The following is a 21,617-nucleotide window of genomic DNA, read 5'->3' on the forward strand; positions in this document are numbered from 1 at the left end:
GAGACCGGGAAATAATGACGTTTGTACAAGCTCGACGGTTGTAGACTGGGGGCGCTGCATGCTGCTATACCACAACACTCCCACGAAGAAGAGAACATGCGCAGTAAACATGGCGGCGAGGGGCGATTACGGAATAGTGATTTTGAACTTGACAAGTTAAGTGCGTTTTAAGACCTGTCGTGGCTTTCTCGTCCCGTGAAACCATGGCCCACCGTTATTTTCGCCTGTCGGCGGGCTGCAGTAACATGTTGCGACTTCTCGTGGCTCGTTCGCCCGCCGCCAGTAGGCTGGTACGTATGTCTCTTAAGCTAACGGCTAACCTAGCAGACGAGTTTGTCAATACACACCTGCCTTGGGCATGCGCAATAGCGCTGCCATCTTAGCCAAATATACACATAACGTTGGACTGTGTTGTAGTTCATTTTATTAAACAGTTGATGTCTTCACGTAACATTGTATTGATGGTGTTTCAATCTTTGTATACCTTTTGAACCAACTGAATGATCACTCCAGCAACATACGTTGAGCAAACTGGAAAGGAATCTGCAATGTCTTTGATTGTTGGGCAGGTGACAAAACGGCTGGCGAGTGGGCAGGGTCTGTTGAGCGAGCTTCTAGTGGCCTGCAGGAGTTTGACCTCCAAACCGCCCAAAGGTTCTTCTTCACGTTATCCTCCTTCTCAGAAACAAGTTTGACACGTTTTTTTTTTTGTCTCTCTAGGATTTGAGAAGTATTTTCCTGACAGTCAGAAGAATTCCAGGGAAACTCAAGACAAAGGTGACATTTGACACGCTGAATTTCACTTTTCAACACGCAACTCAACTTTATAATACAGGGGTTGGGAACCTTTTTGGCTGAGAGAGCCATGAACAACACATTTTTTAAAATGTAATTCCATGAGAGCCATACAATAGGTTTAAAACTAAAAATACAAGTAATGTGTGCATTTTATGTAATTTATACTCTTTTAAAGTACAAGGGTTTGGGTTAGTCTCTTAGTTGCTAAAGGTGGGCAGCACAGTTACGAATACTCAAAAAACAAGAAAGCAAGGCTTAGTGGTAGAAAAAAAACATTTGAAAAAAATAATTCAATAAAAATTTTAAGTTGATAGGAATTTTGAAAAGATATCTCATGTGTTACTATAACCTTTTTGGGAGAGAAAGCTATGAACACCACATATTTTTAAATGTAATTCAGTGAGAGCCACACAATATGTTTAAAACTAAAAATATAAGTAATGTGCGCATTTTATGTAATTTCAACACTTTTAAAGTACAATAAGTCTGAATTTTTTTTAATAACATTGTTATGCTGTTGCAAATCAATGATGAGTATTTCTTACCATTAATGTGACTTCTGGTGCGGCATGGTTTTGCTGATGGCTTTGTAGTCTGGTTGATACTTGGTGGGGTTAAAGAGCATACGACAGGAGAAAAAAAAGTCTTAAATAGCATTATTATGTGAATTTGAATCATATTTTGAGACGATTCAACTATATGCAACAATTAAGCAAAGCGCAGATGACGACAAATTAGTCTTTTAATCTGCCGGTTAGCCACGCCTACCATTATAGGGCTCTAGCGTCCCCAACAGGTGGATGACATCAGCGTGAGACTGGGCTCATCGGTTTTACTATTCAGCCCTTTGAGGGGGAATTATTCAGAACGAGCAAAACGCGACGAAGAGAGCCGCAAAATGTCATTGTTTCAGTCTCCGATATTTTTACAGGATGTTCTTTTCATCCAAGTATTTATCCCCTATAGCTAAATAAATGTCTTGAGAAGGACCAGTTAGCCCGTCGAGGGGGAACTCTTCACAATGAGGAAAACGCGACGAAGAGAGCTGCAAAATGTCATTGTTTCTGTCTCTTTACTTCAATATTTTTACAGGTTATTCTTTTTATCCAAGTATTTTCCCCAATTGCTAAATAAATGGCATGGTCATGACAAATAACAGTCTTGTGCTAAATGGAGTATAAGATAATAAAAATGCACTTACTCAGGATGACATGGCAAAATTACTCCATAATGGTCAAAACTGTCGACTTCACCTTTACTGTCGCACCTTCCAAACAATATTTTATGACACCTAAATCGGACATATGTCATTTCCCTTCCCCGGCTTAGGAGAATGTAAACAAACCAAGTGGCGTGACAGCTAGCCAACATGCTAACCCGAACCAAGTGATGTTTCAAAGTCTTTGAAGCGGAAAATCACACATAACTAGCCCGGATTATTTGTCATGACAACTGGGTTGTCGATTGTCTTTGCGGATCGGCAAACCGCCCGGCGGAGAGCAATTTACAGTTCGTTCCCCGGAGGAGGGCGGCTGCAGTTGTTGTGCAGCTAACATGCAGCTAATGTGCATGAGAGCTTTTTATATGCCTATCAATGATCAAACGTAAGTAGTCCTTTATTTAAAGAAAGTTTGTAGTGTTTACTTTGTAATCGCTGTATTCGTATCTGACATAATACAAAACAAGATGTTTACTCACTTCCTCCTAAGTCCAATGGTCCCACAGTAGTAGAGCTTGTTTTGGCCAATAATCACGGTGAATGGGAACCTTTTAAAACTCCAAAAAGGCTCACACGCCTCTCCCTCATAAAGCAAAATTTTTCTGCAGCCGTTTGGCTGGCGTGATGCGAAAAATAAACGTATTAATCCGCAAAATCAGCTGAATCCTTAGTCCTCATACACAACAGTACGGCTGTTTAGTGAAGAGGACGCCTTCACCTGTACACGCCATAGCGCCCTCCTCCTCAATGCAAGATCGAAGCCGGAAGTCACTCATTTTCATGGCGCCGGATTCAAAATACTAAATAAATATAGCGATCGCTTCCACACACATCCAGTCGGTCCATATCATTCAGGAGCATAAAATACCGCGTGTATACATGCTTTTTCGTGCACATGCACTTTAAGCTTCATGCAGGCGTTGAGAAACTTAGGATGCGTCTCTTTTCATGTTCATGAAACGCCACGAATTCTGTTTTCCCCTCACCACGCACAGAGCACCACCCTGATTATAAGACGACCCCTCTTTTTCAAGACTCAAGTTTGAAAAAAGACATTTTGAACACCAAATTAATTTTTATACAGAAAATAATTACAGTACATCCAAAACAAATGATTATAACAATATATTTGAGAGAAAAAGCATGTTATTTTGCCTCATTCAAATCTTAATATCTGAACATTTAAATATGTAAACAAAAGTGCAATCACATTCGTAAATGAATGGCTTCTGGTTTTTGAAATGCAAATAAATCAATCTACCCATCTATGGGGGGCGTGGCTCAGTGGTAGAGTAGTTGTCCCCCAACTCAGAGCTTCTGGGTTCAATTCTCCGCCGATGAACTCGTCTAAATGTCCTTGAGCAAGACACTGAACCCCACGTTGCTCCTGGGGCTGCATCACCAGTAGGTAGATGGCGAGATAGTGTAAAGCGCTTTGAGCACCTTGAAAGGTGGAAAAGCGCTATATAAGTATAACACCTATTGTGATAAAACAACAAAATTGCAATAACTGCATTAAGAATCAAAGTGAAGTCTAACTGTAACTGTAGTAACAAATCTGAATTAGGAAAAACATTGCAATAAAATCATGCAAACTGGTAAAACTTGAGAGTAGCTGAGATCTATCATGACAGAACATCGCTTCAATGATATCTGGCGCCATCTAGCGTCGTGAATGGGTATAATGTTTAGACCGCGAAAATAAGACGACCCCCTCTTTTTCAGTCTTATTTCAATGCTTATATTCGGGCCAATACGGTATATAGATAGACACAACGACGTGTATGTTGGCCACTTTCCCACTAAAATTACTGCAAACCGGCTTTCTGGTTGCCGGTTGTGGTATACGGACTACGTGTCCCGTGATCACCCTGGGCTCACGCAGCATGGGACATGGGGGGATCTAACATAGCACATCTAGGTTGCTATTTCATAATATCTAGTGCGAATTGCGCGAGTGTTGTCGGAGCATTAAAAAAAGTTAACATACCCTGACGCCTGCTCGTTACTGCACACCACCAAATCGGAGCCAGCCAGGTCTGGCTCGTGATCCATTGGTTCCCGACCCCTGTTATAGAACAAAGGTTTTCTGCAGAAAATTTGCAAAACCTGGTGGTAAAGAAGCAGAAATGAATTTTAAGTAGACATGAGTTTTGAAATTATGACTGGTGTGTCATTGTAAGCCATTTATTAACAACACTTAAATGTAGAGTTTTAGAAAAAGGCACACTCTTGAAATACAATTTTATCAAACAAACACTAATGCAATGGCGGATATCAGGGGCTGATTGTTACATAGCAACCATAAGATCTCGCCATTGTACTTTAAATTGTATCACCAGACGAGGTTAACCAATGTATACTTTTTTACTAGCTTTTGTAGCACTGTTTTAGCTTGGTGGGAGGCAAGAAAAGCATAGTGGCCCGCTAGGCTTATAAAGCACTGGGGCAAACCCTGGAACACTTAACTCATTAGCTGCCATTGACTGCGACGGACGTCCTATCCATTTTAACTTGGAGAGGCTGGTAGTGATTATTCGCTGCCAGCCTCTCCCTGTTAAAATGGATTGGACGTCCATTGCCGTTAAGGGCAGCGAATGAATTCAACACTGGTGAGCAAAGTTATTTACATGAATTGAAACTACATTTAAACAGCCAGCAGACATGCTGAAGAAAACATAGAACGCATCATTTTTCTTGAGCGGGACTGAAATCTGACAGTAATCTGCTGGGATGCTAACGTTAATAAAACTCACTTGTTGGTTTAAATGAGTCTTCATTTTGTTTATCTGATAGATGGCAAACTTGACGATGCTCCGAGAGAGGCGGGGCCGTCCAGCGGGGGAGGCGGTGCTGGAGGGGGAGGAGGCACGGGAAGCGGAGGGGGAGGCGGAAAAAGAGGAGGACGGAAGGAGTCGAACTGGTACAGCCGTCTACAGAAGGTTAGTGCGCTCTTGCTTGCATTTTCTTCATCACTATGGCTGATAGTTTTTGTCATATATTTTTTAAATAATTAGAATAAATGTCCTTATTTTAACCAAACGGAATGATTGATATTATCAATCCATGATTAATGAAATTTTTTTCCAAAGATTCCATCATAATGGCTGTCCATGTTTGCAGGGAGACATTCCATGGGATGAGAAGGACTTCCGGATGTTCTTCCTGAGCAGTGTGGCCTTCTGGAGCGCCGTCACTTATTACTTTCTGTTCAGAGATGGAGGTCGAGAGGTCACCTGGAAGGATTTTGTCAACAACTTCCTATCCAAAGGAGCAGTGAGTGTATAGCGCCATTGATGATGATGATGATGGTGATAGTGAATTGTGATGACCTCGTGTGTCTCCTGCTCTTCCTTCTGTAGGTAGATAGGTTGGAGGTTGTTAACAAGCGGTATGTCAAAGTCATCTTCTCGCCCGGGAAGACGCCGGTTGACGGGGTGAGTTGATATCTAAAGCTGGACAGTGGAGACAGACGTCTTTGTTTGTCGGCCCTTTTGATACACATAAAATTAAAGTCAATGGAGCATTGGCTTTTATGCAATTTGATGAATTAATTCATTGGCTCCCAGGCCAATCGGATTGAACATCTAGCACCATCCATGCCACAGAATCACGATCATTCAAAATAGTGTTGGAAGATATAAAGCTAAATATCACCAAAACGATATTCAAATTCTATTATATGACATTTTGAAATTCCATATGCCATAGCAGTAACACCAATTGGCCTTATGAAAAACCAAATAGTTAAAACATGTATTATATCATGGCAGTGTTTCCCGTAGGATTTTTTGAAGCTGTGGTGGTGGGCTGCATCGGAGTCGGACAGCCTCACCATGTCGTGCCACAGCGAATTTTTTTTCCTTCATTTTTTCCCCCAAGAAGAACCATAACAAAGATATATTTGAAATATTTCATTAGCCAGGCTAATGTTGTACCTCTCAGCTACAGTACATGTATGTAAAATGCGTAGCTGATTACAGCTACGTTACCCGATGTACTAATGCGACTTTTTTTCTCGTGGCAATAGTACGACTTACATCTCGTAGTGACTCAGGGTTGGCAACCCAAACTGTTGAAAGAGCCATATTTGACCCCCAAAAAAACACAAAAAAAACTGATACAGTATGTCTGGAGCCACAAAAAATTAAAAGCCTTTTACAAGCCTTATAATTATCGATACTAGCTATATTAGCCTACTATAGAAATACGTAATTAGCCTTCATGATTAAATGTTTGTTATCCCTGCAGTGGATCCTATAGAGAATGACGCACCACGTGACTACTCTGTTGTACTATGCCACCACAAGTTTAACTTCATTACAATATTAATGAATTGAAAGAATGTTTGTGTCATGTTTGTCCTCCTAGAAATCCTATTAAAACAAAAAAATATATTTCCCTCCCCCATCTTTTTCCATTTAAAAAAAAAAAAAAAAAGCTCCGAAGCATCGCTAAAGAGCCGCATGCGGCCCGAGAGCCGCGGGTTGCAGACCACCGTCGTAGTCCTCCTTTTTCCTTTTATTTGACCCTCATAAGTACTACATTACCACAACAATAACAGTCCTTCTGTCAACTGACCCATTTAGAGCACTGGGGGAATTCTAATAGCCGTGTAAAGAGTTTTACTTGATTCGGTGAGAAGGTGAATAGTTTTTCCCCCGTTGTTCGTAAACTAAATTTCCACACAAAGGCACGTCGAGGTACCATTAACTTAGCAAGGAGAGGTATGAGAGTCATTTTTCGAGTGTCCCAGAGCTCGCGAAATTTGGGTGGGGGGGGGCGCATTTATCAAAGTTTCGTCAGCCGTAATTGTCTGAAGTTGACGCGCCGGTGTTGTGCCGAAAAATAGCCATTCCACGTGAAATGTCCCCCCTGACGGGAGCGCCCACACGTCACTCGTACAAACAGCCTTTTCTTACCAATCGATGGACACAGAAACGACGTTCTTGTACCGTGAATATGTATCATTTTACTCTGCTTGAACTGATAAATCGTTTACTGTGACCAACGCTCTGAAAATAGAGCAAGGCTTTATTTTGGGCCCCGCCTCTCCGCAGTCTCTCAGCGCAAGTTAGTCAAAGTTTGCTTTCCGTCCTAGACGGCCGTCCACCGCTCACTCTCGCCGAAAAGTCCGATCCAAATTATTGTAATGCCCCGGATATGGGCAAGAAGGAGAGAAGTCTGTATTTGCTTACCCACTTTATTGTGGTAACAATAATAAAGAAAAACAATAACAAAATAACAGCGGGCTGCTACAACATGCGACCGCTATCTCTCGCTATCTCGCTCGTTCTCCCATTCTTCCTACTCGTTCCCCTTGCGTCTCTTAAGGGGGGGCCTGCATAGTTACGAACATTAGGCTACAATACACAATGAATAGGTGTCCGCTGAACTCCTCCCACTCGGCTGCCGCTAGTTTGAAGCGGCCTTAAAAAAAAATTTTTTTTTATTTAAATAAATAAATAAAATACATCTCATTTGCCAGGCGTGGCGGCTTTCATTTTAGTGTGGCGGTGCGCCACAATCTGTTGAATATAGGGGAATCCCTGCATGGCATACCGCGATATAAAATGGCCCATATCAAAATAGGATTTTTTTTTTAATCATATGTTGCCAATCTTTTTTTGCTCCTGCAGCAGTACGTGTGGTTCAACATTGGCAGTGTGGACACATTTGAGAGGAACCTGGAGAGTGCCCAATACGAGCTCGGCATCGAGGGCGAGAGCCGCGTGCCTGTTGTCTACGCTACTGAGAGTGATGGGTGAGCAACCGAGCCGCCTGACAGCATCGGGCCTTTTTTTTTTCTATTTAATAAAGCTGTCCTGTTCAGCTGCTTGACACAGAGAATAGAGATCTGAGTGTCCGATTGATCTGAACAGTTTTAATGTATCACATGGGAGTATGACATACATCCGTTGTGTTCATTCGACGTCCCTCGTTTATGAGGAGTAAGCAGCGAACAGGAAGGGGTTATAAGGGGAACAGAAGGAAGGAGTGAGAGAGAGACAGAAGAAGCAAACAGGCATGAAAATCACTCACCTTTCGGCGAAATTTGCCGTTTTGAAGTAAAAAAGGGTGACCTACGTGAATTGTGTAGATCCGAATAGAAAATTTTTAAGGGGCGAGGGGGCGTAATTCCATCTAACGACATGTTTTATTGAAGTTGCTAAGCCTGTCGCGATATGCAATGAGTCCATTTGTCGCAAGGTAAATAAAAATAAGGGCGATAATTTTCACGCCTGCGTTATAGAGCCTACCCACCGACGTCATAAAACCACGTGCTCGCTGTATGGTTCCGCCCACTTGTCCGTCATTTTGTCTCTGTATTAGCATTGGTTTCAATTGATCGAGGAATTTAAAATGCATTTCATGGAAGACCTGGTGCTTTCTGATGCCGTAAACTCACTGGATGTGTTGCATAAAAGGCGTTATGTGGAAAAGCTTCGTTCTATACAGTCGCCAGATCCATATTTGATGCCTAAATCGATGATTTTTGACCGGCTGCCTTCGCCGTCTCTGCCTGACCCTGATATTTACAACTATCTTGTCCACACAAAATCAGCCTATTCTCACCAAAGTTTGAAAAACTTTAAGAGCTTGGAGGCTTATAAATGCTACGTTGCTGGTTGGGTGAAACAGGTCCTCGTACACGAAAATTCGGCAGGAATCTTGTGCTCGGAAGGTGAGTTACGAAATTTTCAGTTCAAAATCTTTTGTTCTTGCTAACATCCACTGTCAAGTCTAAAGTATTTCATGTCATTTGTCAATGGAGCTAGGGCTTTTAATGTTTATATGGTTTAGCGATAGCACTCTCACGACATACATACGTGTATGTTGTCGGCGATTAGCCTAGCAATGATCTTAATTTTGGTTATTTGTCAGCCCCGTAGACGAGGCCAGTTTCTTTCACTTGGTACCAGCTAAATATTATTCAAGAAATAACGATGGTGGAAGAAAGGGAAGTCACAAACATCTTGAATTTGAAACTATGTCGTACTACGTCGTATGTTGTCGGCGATTAGCCTCGCAATGATCTTAATTGTGGTTATTTGTCAGCCCAAAACCCCCTAAGTATATCTTAAATGCATCTTACCGGATATAAAATGACTACTACATAGTCTGTGGTGATTTTTTGGTGCCCAGTTTTCACGTCGAATTGCAGCCGTCCATTTCGCTCTCCTCTTTGGATCCCTCGGAATACGGTAAAACTTCAAGTCTCTCCTTCCATCTTCTCTGTTAGTGCAACCAACAGCCACACACGCCTTCACCATTTTGATTATTAATGTTAAGGAGCAGAAAAACACGCCGTAAATAGGAGAAATGTACGTAGCCGTAACAGGTTAACACTATGTTTTGACGGACAAGTGGGCGGTACCATTCAGGAGAGCGGAGCAGTGACGTCACGTGGGTAGGGTCTATATCACTGCGTGCGTGCATACATTTGTGCGTGCGTATAAACGACATATAAGACTCCGGTTCATTTCACAGATATTTATTGGTAATCAACACGCCGTAGAATTACAGTTCAGACATACAGAATAAGGAAACACATTAGGCCTGAACGATATTGGAAAAAACTATTGCTGCGATTTTTTTGGGGTTTGCGATATATTGCGATATTATATTGCGATATTAAAAAAAATGTATATATTTTTTTTTCAAGAAATTTTCACAAGATGACTTAAATAGCTGTTTGGAAAGACTTTAGATGACTCACCATCACCACAGTGTAGAGTCATCCCTTGTTTTTCGCAGTTAATGGGGACCAGAACCCGCCGCGATAAGTGAAAAACCAAGAAGTAGCGCACCCCCATTTTTTTTTTTTTTTTGTGTGTGTTTTTTGTGCCCAATGTATTTATTCAGATTTAGCATTGGAAAGAGATACATATAAGACATGTTTTTTTTTCACTTTTCCCCCCAAAGATATTAAAAAAATTTAAATAAATAAATGGTTTTTAAGCACTTAAAATGTCATAATTATGATAAGTTTTAAAAATAACTGTCCAACCAAATCATTTTTGAACAAGAATAAAGTACTGTAGCAGATAAATGCTTGGCTTTATTAAATGCTTCTGTTGATCTTCTTTAGCTGTGACCGTTGAAGTGTCATGTAGAAATTTCAAACTCCTCATGATAACTTCTGGCATTTAAATGTCTCCAACGTCCCCACAGTACACACATTCACTCCGGCGCGGATTCCTTGCAACTGTTTAACAAGTTAAACGATGATTGACAGATGCCCGTGCGAAGTCTGCTTCTTTGGCCAGATCAAAGCCATCGTTGTGCCGCAGTAACTGAAAGGATCAAAAGGCTGGGAGAGGGAGGGTAGGAGGCTGTGCGCAGACCAGAAAGTGAGGCGTATGTGGATCAAAAAAAAAAAGAAAAACTATCGCACGTGCTTGCGATGGGACTATTGCGCACACGCACATCGCGATGGCGATGTTTAAACGATATATCGTTCAGGCTTAAAACACATGTATATTAAACACTGGACAACCTACTTTAGCCTGCTATTAAACATTGGCAGTCTTCTCCAAAACGCAATCTTGCGGTTAAAAGGTGACGCTTCAAACATTAAAAATTGCTGGTTAACAGCATTTGCAAAATTAAAAAAAATTTTTTTTAATCTATAAGTGACACCACAAGCAAGTACGAAAAGTGCTTTTTTTGCGGATGAAGATGTTAGCGGTGTAGCGAACGTACTTCCGATGTACATTTCAAAATAAAAGCACGTCACGTTCATATAAGTAACGATTTCTGGAGTTAATCCCACGTACTTCAGAAATAATACTATAATATATCAATACTGTAATATTACATAATTCAAATTCTACATTAAAAATAGCTTTAAAATGACACCCTTTTTGAAAAATATGATTGGCAATGAATATTTTCATTATTATAATACTATTATGTGTAGTAGTACACTATAATAATAATGCTTGATATTTTATGAAGAATTGTTTTGAATAATGTTGGAAAGGGGAAGTCATTGTTCTGAATCTGTTTACATTCCATTCTTTTGCAGTAGTAAATGCTATCAACATTTGACCTCATTGTTTGTGTGATTAATTATTGTTATTTACATGTTTATTTGTACTTTAATAAAGAATTTAAGTATTACAAAATGTTTTTGTAAAGTAATAAGCGTCAACAAAAATTCATCGCTAAGTTAGTATTAGTCCACTAATCGTAAAAATAGTCAGCTGACTAATCAGGAGAAAATTACTCGTTTGGGACAGCCCTACCGGAACACCCATCTAACCTTTTTAACCCCTGACCCATTTTCATGCCTGAGCAAAAACAACAAGAAATACATTAAACGTTTACTCTAACTAACTCTGAATATGTTTGTGCTATCTTTAGCTAGTTGTACTTCCGGTTGACACCATGTGGGGGGCCTAATAACCAAGGAAAGATGGGGGGGAGGTCTGAGTGATAAGTGATTGGGAGGGGTGGAGTGGACAAAAATCAGCCATGTGATGAGTGTGAGTAAGTTGGCATCCTATTCTATGCTGTCTCTTCGCTAATCCTGATACTGAGGTTTTCTACTTGAGTGAGTGTAATTTGCGATTTGGATTTGCGGCGGGCCTTGTTTGACGCCACATCTCTTTCGGCCTCAGGAGCTTCCTCCTTAGCATGCTGCCCACCGCCCTCATCATTGGCTTCCTACTTTTCATGCTGCGACGAGGCCCGGCAGGAGCAGGTCGGCCCGGACGCGGGGGCATGGGTGGCTTGTTCAGCGTCAGCGAGACCACAGCTAAGATCCTCAAGGACGAAATCGATGTCAAGTTCAAAGACGTAGCGGGCTGCGAGGAGGCCAAGTTGGAGATCATGGAGTTTGTCAATTTTCTCAAGAACCCTCGGCAGTACCAGGACCTGGGCGCCAAAATTCCCAAGGTCAGTTGGTGCGGGCAGCGAGTTGTAGACCGCATGGTCTGACCAACGTGCACGTCGTCGGCAGGGCGCCATCCTAACCGGGCCGCCAGGCACGGGGAAGACACTTTTGGCCAAGGCTACAGCCGGCGAGGCCAACGTCCCGTTTATCACCGTTAACGGGTCAGAGTTTCTGGAGATGTTCGTGGGTGTGGGCCCGGCCCGGGTGAGCGCCGATTCCTGCCTATCCTTCTTCTTCCCTTCTGGATCTTCACGCGGCTTCCTTCGCAGGTCAGAGATCTCTTCGTCATGGCCAGAAAGAATGCGCCCTGCATCCTCTTCATCGACGAGATTGACGCGGTGGGACGCAAGCGGGGACGAGGAAATTTTGGGGGTCAGAGCGAACAGGAGAACACCTTGAACCAGCTCCTCGTTGAGATGGACGGTCAGACGCCTGCCCATGCGGTTACCTAACACCTAACAAATCGTTAGCATAATAGCATATTGCCTAATTCGGAAAAATTGGGATTTTGATGATATTTTTATGACGAAGGCAGAGAATGTTTCTGAACAGTTCTGATTGGCTTAGAAAAAGTAAGGCAGGATGATGCAGGTGCGGTAGGAGAGTGAAATTATTTATAAATTTCAGTTTGGCAAAAATATGACTGAGGCAATTATGCTGTCAGGCATAGATTCCACCATCAGTTGACAAGACAGCTCCCACAGAAATTATGCCACTTTTTCTGGTAGGGGGCTGACCCAGGCAGAACGTGGAGTTGGCTTTCACTGTGATAAACTCAAACACGCTGCATTCTAATGCCGGGTTTAGGCGGAAACAGGACGAAGGTTTTACGGCATACAAGCAGGCAGGAGTGTCTAAAGAGTGATTTGGTCGAGGATTCAAGGTAATTATTAAATAGCACCATGAACACTTTGAAACGTTGTGAAAAAAAAAAATCAATGGATAAAATATAGTGTAACTTTGGCTTGAAATATTTAAGTAAAATGAACGATAACTGACCGTTTTTTTGCTTTTAACCAAGAATCTGGACTGTTTTTTTCTGAAACATATATATAGAAATTTCGCGATTTAACCCTTGAGAGTCGAAGGACGCGCCGGCGCGTCCTCAGCGCACGTCGTCTTTGAAGCGCCCTCACGTTTTAATTACGTCACCCACATGCCGTTGGTTGGTCTCGTTTTAAAGTGCGGAAGTTGCGGTTTACTCTCGTTATTATTTGAAGTCAATCGACCAACTAAAACGTGAGATATTGTCATTTAAGTTTTATAGTTTTATTGTCCTCTCAAAAAAACATTAAAACGCTGCATGGATCATTTGTTTATGTCTATATTTCCATCATTTCTTGTCCTTTTTCAAAACGGAAGCTCCATGAAAAAAACACAAATCAAACGAACCCTTTCGAAGTCACAGTGGAAGCACAAAATGCGTTTTTTAAATAAATATAACTGCCGTGCGAGGTTCCACCGAACGAGAGGGAGGAGTGTTCTGAAGCAGCGAGGTGGCGAGCGACGGCCGTGTGGCTCGAGCAGCGACTTTGTGTGACTTTGAGAATGAACGGAAAACTAAATTTAGCGCAGGCAATTGTGCTTTTTGATCAACTTGAGGAAGAGGATGGTCCAAATTCGTCATCATCGTCTTCTTCGGAAGAGTCCTCGAGTGAAGATAGTGACGGATTTGAACACGTGGGTGACGCCATCGACGAGCAGAGGTAAGCAAACTCACTTTTTTTTTTTTTTTGATGCTGAAAAAGTTTCTTTTGAAAGTTTCTTTTGATATTGCAAGACAAAGTTAATTTTGATGCAATATAAGTGTGTGTTTGTGTATATAATAATAAAATGTGCATATCAGATCAAAGTCGTACGTGCACTGTGTGTATCCAAGGCAGGAATTTATAATTGTGATGATCTTCTTTCTATATGAAGATTAGGGATTTAGCACATATTCAGCTATGGTATTCTTTCTATTGTCATACATATAGATTTCCATTATTATTTATTGCTGTATATATTTTTATTTTATACTTTATTATTTTCATAAATACTGACTTTTTTTCATGTACATTTATAGTGACAATGAAAGTAAAGTGAAATGAAAATGGAAGGGTGGAAAGAGGACCGACACCCCATGGAAGTGTGGGCTGTGTGATGTCGCCCTGTGTCGAATTCCAGGACGAAACTGCTTTTCGGAGTGGCATACCTGAAAAAAATTTAACTTGTTTATTGTAAATATTTTTGAAAATACTTTTTTTCCCAATGTTGTATATATATTTTTTTCCCCACAATCAGTCTTCTCAATTTGTCTATATAAATGTGTGTTCAAGAAGCTTGATTGTGTGTACATAGTTTTCATCAGGTGATGGGCCGCAATACCTAAACTCATAAAGAGATGGCCTCTAAACACTTTTTGTGTTAGATGGTATATATTTTTTCACTGTTCGGTCTGCTGTATATAACCTGTTTTGACTAGAGCATGTATAAAGGCAAAAAACGCCTTTGGCTATACCTGTTGTTTATGTTGAATTGTCAAATATAAGACTATTTATTCTAAATTTTTTTGGTTGAATGTTCATCCTAACATGTTGAATAAATATTACAAAGTTTCAAAACGGTTCGTTACGCATGTTTGGTTGTCAATTGGACATCAATATTAAAAAATTTGACAAAACGATTTTGGAATTTTTGGTCTTTTTGGGCCCAAAATGATGATTTATAATTGGTCAGTGAATGAAACAACAGTTTGGAGATGAAGTTCAAGGTGTCACAAAAAAAGGGACCAAACCAGGCCATCGTAAACAATTCTTTCTTTGAAATATAAAGGCAACTTCAAAGGCATGCAAAATCAGACAAAATAGGCCCAGACCTTAAAGGGTTAAGCATTTATTTACAATAATTTTCAACTTAAGCTTTGTTTCGTGATGGCCGCCATGTTGGCTTACACAATACCGTAACTTTGGCTCGAAATATTTGGGTAAAATGAATGAAAACTGCCTGTTTTTTGCTTTTAACCAAGAATCTGACTTTTTTAAGTTCATATCTATAGAAATTGTGCGATTTCATTCAAGCATTTATTTACAAGAATGTTCAACTTTAAAAGCTCTTTGTTTGGTGACGTCCTGCATGTTGGATTACAAAATACCGTAACTTTAGCTTGAAATATTACTATATATATAATTGAAATAATAATATATATACGTAAAATGAATTAGAACTGCCAGTTTTTTGCTTTTAACCAAGAATCGAGACAGTTTTAAGTTCATATCTATGGAAATTGCGCGATTTAACCATTTATTTACAAGAATTTTCAACTTAAAAAGCTCTTTGTTTTGTGACGGCCACCATGTTGGATTAAAAAAAAAAAAGTTGCTATTTCTGGCAAAAACTTATAGGACATCATACATATTGCTATTGATCCTGAAAATATAGGTGATTATCGCTGCATTTTTTGTTTTTGTTTTTTTTTTGTGTGCATTTAGCATAAAATCTGAGAATTTTATTGCCATTTTAAATTTTGTTATGCTTCTATAAAAAATAATCAGGATTTTATTATGGAACAATCTTGAATTTTTTGATGCCGCTGCTCATGGAGACTTATATATGCCTAATGGAGGTGCCTGCTTTGGTTTTGAAAATATTTGAATTTTAAGTTTTTTAAAATAGGCCCCCTACGAATCGGCCCCGAGCCCTGTGTCCCGTCAACTGATAGTTAAGTCTACTGGACTGTCTCAGAAAATTAGAATACACAATATTCTAATTTTTTGAGACAGTCCTGTGTATATATACAGGACTGTCTCAGGAAATTAGAATACACAATATTCTAATTTCCTGACTGTCTCAGGAAATTAGAATACACAATATTCTAATTTCCTGACTGTCTCAGGAAATTAGAATATTGTGTATTCTAATTTCCTGAGACAGTCCTGTATATATACACAGGACTGTCTCAAAAAATTAGAATATTGTGTATTCTAATTTCCTGAGACAGTCCAGTATGTGTCAGGCTAAACACATACAGTGGAGCAAATAAGTATTAGTCCACCACTAATTGTGCAAGTTCTCCCACTTGAAAATATTAGAGAGGCCTGTAATTGTCAACATGGGTAAACCTCAACTGCGAGAGACAGAATGTGGGGAAAAAAACAAAACAAAATCACATTGTTTGATTTTTAAAGAATTTTTTTGCAAATCATGGTGGAAAATAAGTATTTGATCATTACCAAACGTTCATCTCAGTACTTTGTTATATACCCTTTGTTGGCAATAACGGAGGCCAAACGTTTTCTGTAACTCTTCACAAGCTTTTCACACACTGTTGCTGGTATTTTGGCCCATTCCTCCATGCAGATTTCCTCTAGAGCAGTGATGTTTTGGGGCTGTCGTTGGGCAACACGGACGTTCAACTCCCTCCACAGATTTTCTATGGGGTTGAGATCTGGAAACTGGCTAGACCACTCCAGGACCTTGAAGTGCTTCTTAAGAAGCCACTCCTTTGTTGCCCTGGCTGTGTGTTTGAGATCATTGTCATGCTGAAAGACCCAGCCACGTCTCATCTTCAATGCCCATGCTGATGGAAGGAGATTTTCACTCAAAATCTGTCGATATATGGCCCCATTCATTCCTTCCTTTACACAGATCAGTCGTCCTGGTCCCTTTGCAGAAAAACAGCCCCAAAGCATGATGGTTCCACCCCCATGATTCACAGTGGGTATGGTGTTCTTCGAATGCAATCCAGTCTTCTTTCTCCTCCAAACACGAGAACCTGTCTTTCTATCAGAAAGTTCTATTTTGGTTTCATCTGACCATAACACATTCTCCTAGTCCTCTCCTGGATCATCCATATGCTCTCTAGCGAACTACAGACGGGCCTGGACATGTACTGGCTTCAGCGGGGGACACGTGTGGCCGTGCAGGATTTGAGTCCCTGGCGGCACATTGTGTTACTGATAGTAGCCTTTGTTACTGTGGTCCCAGCTCTCTGTAGGTCATTCACTAGGTGACCTAGTGAACCGTGTGGTTCTGGGATTTTTGCTCACCGTTCTTGTTACCCTTTTGACGCCACAGGGTGAGATCTTGCATGGAGCCCCAGATCGAGGGAGATTATCAGTGGTCTTTTATGTCTTCCATTTTCTAATAATTGCTCCCACAGTTGATTTCTTTATACCAAGCGTTTTACCTATTGCAGATTAAGTCTTCCCAGCCTGGTGCTGGTCTACAATTTTGTCTTTGGTGTCCTTCGACAGATCTTTGGTCTTGGCCATAGTGGAGTTTGGAGTGTGACTGACTGAGATTGTGGACAGGTGTCTTTTATACCGATAATGAGTTAAAACAGGTGCCATTAATACAGGCAACGAGTGGAGCCTCGTTAAACCTCGTTAGACCTCATTAGAAGTTAGACCTCTTTGACAGCCAGAAATCTTGCTTGTTTGTAGGTGACTAAATACTTATTTTCCACTCTAATTTGGAAATAAATTTAAAAATCAAACAGTGCGATTTTCTGGGGGGTTTTCCCACATTCTGTCTCTCATGGTTGAGGTTAACCCATGTTGACAATTACAGGCCTCTCTAATCTTTTCAAGTAGGAGAACTTGCACAATGGGTGGTTGACTAAATACTAATTTGCCCCACTGTATGAACCAGAGTTGTTCTAAAAAATTAGCTGTTCTAAACATTTTGAAATTTGATTTGTTTTTTCATTCGTGGTGTGACTTACATTTTTTTTTTAATAAAAGGAAAATCATTTAACCTGTTGAATAGATGTCTATGTTAGTGACTCCTCAAATGTTTGTGAGTTGAGTTAAATGAGCGCTCAGTCAATACGTTTAAGTAAATATTAGTTTTTTTACACTACTTCAATTAAATTACCTCTCTAAAATGTGTCAGGGTTCAACACAGCGACCAATGTGGTGGTCCTGGCTGGAACCAACCGAGCAGACATCTTGGACCCGGCGCTGCTGAGGCCCGGACGATTCGACAGGCAAATTTACATCGGTGAGCAAAGAGCCAGCCGGTGGGAAAACCGCCAGGTGAAACGGTGTTGAATGTTGTTCTAATTCTGGTTCTTTCTAGGTCCTCCTGACATTAAAGGTCGAGTTTCCATCTTTAAGGTTCACCTTCGTCCTCTTAAGTTGGACCCCAACGCAGATAAAGACGCTTTGGCACGAAAAATGGCGGCGCTGACACCTGGATTCTCAGGTATGGTTAGCGCGTGCACTCGGGAGATTACCGAGAGAAATTTGTTTTGTGATAGGTGAATCCATGCAAAAATAGAATTTCAGTCAAGTGTGGTCAACAGGTGCCGACATCGCCAATGTTTGCAATGAGGCGGCTCTCATTGCTGCACGGCACCTCTGCGACTCCATCGAGCAGAAACACTTTGAGCAGGCCATCGAGAGGGTCATCGGAGGTGAGCGCCAGCATGGCTCTGAAAGATATGAAAGAAAACTGGCAAACTTTTTTTTTTTTTTTTTTAGGCCTGGAGAAGAAGACACAGGTCCTCCAACCAGAGGAGAAGAAGACTGTGGCATATCACGAGGCCGGTCACGCCGTTACTGGCTGGTTCCTGGAGCACGCAGACCCATTGCTAAAGGTGGGCAGCACAGTTACGAATACTCAAAAAACAACCAAGTCGCCGACACTTTTAGAAAGCAAGGCTTAGCGGTTGAAAAAAAATTTTGAAAAAAATAATTCAATAGAAATGTTGATTTTGATAGGAATTTTGAAAAGATGTCTTTTGTGTTACTATAATCTTTTTGGCTGAGAAAGCCATGAACACAATTTTTGAATGTAACTCAGTGAGAGCCATACAATGTTTAAAACTAAAAATACAAGTAATGTGTGCATTTTATGTAATTTCAATACTTTTAAAGCACAGTACGTTTCTGACTTCTTTTCAGTAACATTGTTGTGCTGTTGCTAATCAATGATGAGTATTTCTTACCATTATTGCAACTTCTGGTGCTGCATGGTTTTGCTGATGGCTTTGTAGTCTGCTTCATGCAGGCGTTGAGAAACTTAGGATGCGTCTCTTTTCATGTTCACGAAACAAGTTTATCCATCGATAGATTTTTTTTCTTTAGCGAACTCCGTGAACTACTTGAATAAATCCTCCCCACTTGTTGTCCCTTTCATAGTCAAAACCTTGGAATCACGCTGAACTAGGACAAGTTGCTTAAGTCTGTTGACTCATCCAAAGCGAGAGAAAAAACTGGCCGTCGCTCCTACGTCCGGTTCTTCTTTTGGGGAGGTGGCGTAGTGTAAAGAAACACATAGACGTGTTGGATGGCTTTTTTTCTGAGACTTTATTAACACAAACAAAAACCACTCAATACAGCGCTCCCGCGCAACTCTTTTACATCTGTCTCTCTCTCCTCTTACGCTCGCCCATTTCCTCTTCTGCAATAAATTGGGAATGCCAGTCATATTGAAACGGGACAGCAGCCCCTTGGGGATGCTGGTAACAGCGCAAAGGAGTATAACAAAACTTTTTTTTTTTTTTTTTAATAAAGATTTGTCTGCGAGCCAGATGCAGCCGTCAAAAGGGCCAGATCTGGCTCGCGAGCCATAGGTTTCCGACCCCTGCTATAACCTTTTTATTTACGATGTTTAAATTTCAAGTGTTACAAAAGGGTAGTCTTGAAATAGTGTAAAACAAAAATACAATGAGTGTAGTGGCAGATAGCTGGGAAACGTTTGTTCACATATCAACCATAAAATGTCGCTGTTGTGCATTCAACCGTAGCAATTCACAGTGCAAGACCAAGCCAATTGAAGTCAGAGTGTGGCAGTGAATGCACCATCTCACTTCAAATGGTTTGGACTAGTGCTGCAACGATTAATCGATTAACTCGAGTATTCGAGTAGGAAAAAAAGATTCAAATTAAATTTGGTGCCTCGAGTATTCGTTTAATTAAAGTGGGGTTGTAGTGGTTTATTTTTAAAGTGTTTGCATTGAGTTTTATTGATTTGGGTGGCTACACTGCCCTCCTGCCTAATGTTTTCTAATGCATTTGTAATTTAGTTTACAGGTATATTTAGCCATTTTCTGTGGGAATATGTGTCTGAACCATTTGTTAAGAGAAAGAAAAAAAAGTTAGCGTTTTATAGCATTTAAGCTAGTAGACTTTTGCTGTGTAAATTAGCCAATTGTTCTTTTATTGTATATAAATTCTTATTTTTTTATAACGTTTGAGGCTCAGCTCGGGTATTTTAATTTTTCATCTTCCTTATCTGATTACTCGATTATTCGAATAACTAGTTTATCGATTAATCGACTACTAAAATAATCGATAGCTGCAGCCCTAGTTTGGATGTCTACTAGTTCTTTTCATTTCAAGAGCTTTGTCATTATTAGAGCCACATGGTTGGACGTCTATCATCGTCAATAGCACTGAAAGCATTGACATGTGTCGTTCCTGACCTGCAGGTGTCCATAATTCCCCGTGGGCGGGGTTTGGGCTACGCTCAGTATCTTCCCAAGGAACAGTTTCTGTACACAACAGAACAGTTGCTGGACCGTATGTGTATGATGCTGGGAGGCCGCGTGTCCGAGGAGATTTTCTTTGGCAGGGTCACCACCGGCGCGCAAGACGACCTCCGCAAGGTCACTCAGAGCGCCTACGCGCAGGTCAGAGGCCGCTAGCACCTACGTGAGCGCTAGCGGAGTACCTCCAGGTGACCGCGGGCTTTGTGGTTCTTGCAGATTGTGCAGTTTGGAATGAACTCCAAGGTGGGCCAGGTGTCTTTCGATCTTCCCCGACAGGGTGAGATGGTTCTGGAAAAGCCGTACAGCGAGGCTACGGCGCGTCTCATCGACAGTGAGGTCCGCGCCCTCATCGCTGACGCCTACCTCAGAACGCAGCAACTTCTCAACGACAAGAAGGCCCAAGTGGAGAAGGTGAGGACGATTCGGGATGATCACACGCTCTTCTTAAATCTCTGTCCTCATCCAACCTGAAGGTAGCGCTGCGGCTGCTGGAGAAGGAGGTTCTGGACAAGAATGACATGGTGGAGCTACTGGGCAAACGTCCCTTCTCAGAGAAGTCGACATACGAGGAGATTGTGGCTGGCACGGGCGGAGAGGACGAGGACACATCGCTGCCTGCGGGCCTTAAGGACTGGAACCGAGAGAGAAAAGAAAAGGAGGAGACCCAGGAAGAGCAAGTGGCCCGTCAGATCTCTGGAGGAATGCCTTTTTAGTCTTCTACTGGAGTTCATCTGGGAGCTGTCGGACATTCGTGAACACTTCCAAAGAGTTGAGAAGCTTCGGCAAATGGTGGCAATCAGGGAAGCTACTGGTAAAGAAGAGGACTTTATTTATTGAGCCCACGCTAATGCTAAAGTCAACAAACCCAATGTTGAGCGTAGTTATGATTACTGCTTAAACTCTTCTTCTGGAAATATGACGTTCCATAAAATAAATGGATTATTAAAAAGTTCCATGTATGTTATAATTTGACACAGGAGCTCCGCATCACTAACAAACCCAATGTATGGATGTTGGTACATCAACTCGTCAATCAGAATCCAAACATTCAGTGCCAAAAAAATGAATGATTCAGTCTGTATTTTATAATAGAACATAATGTTCTGTGGTACTTGGAAAATATACGGTGTGAGACGTCCAATGCATTTGAACCTGGAGGATGGCAGCGAATGAACAAATGTTCATTTTTGTGAAAAATAAATTTGCAAAACAATGAATAGATA

The 21,617-nt window shown here is 41.1% G+C and overlaps 1 protein-coding gene across 1 annotated transcript; it reads left to right on the forward strand.

Moving 5' to 3' along the window:
- Positions 1 to 57: 57 nt before the first annotated feature.
- afg3l2 (AFG3-like AAA ATPase 2) lies at positions 58 to 21,347 on the forward strand. Its single transcript, XM_057856595.1, has 17 exons — positions 58 to 290; positions 570 to 654; positions 721 to 777; positions 4,814 to 4,959; positions 5,141 to 5,293; positions 5,380 to 5,454; positions 7,657 to 7,781; positions 11,644 to 11,920; positions 11,985 to 12,122; positions 12,188 to 12,341; positions 17,793 to 17,900; positions 17,979 to 18,104; positions 18,205 to 18,315; positions 18,383 to 18,498; positions 20,335 to 20,535; positions 20,611 to 20,805; positions 20,868 to 21,347. Exons 1-17 carry the CDS (start codon positions 204 to 206, stop codon positions 21,105 to 21,107), a joined length of 2,394 nt encoding a protein of 797 aa, XP_057712578.1. The 5' UTR covers positions 58 to 203; the 3' UTR covers positions 21,108 to 21,347.
- Positions 21,348 to 21,617: the final 270 nt, after the last annotated feature.

This window comes from Corythoichthys intestinalis, chromosome 14, assembly GCF_030265065.1.
Source record: "Corythoichthys intestinalis isolate RoL2023-P3 chromosome 14, ASM3026506v1, whole genome shotgun sequence".
NCBI lineage: Eukaryota > Metazoa > Chordata > Actinopteri > Syngnathiformes > Syngnathidae > Corythoichthys > Corythoichthys intestinalis.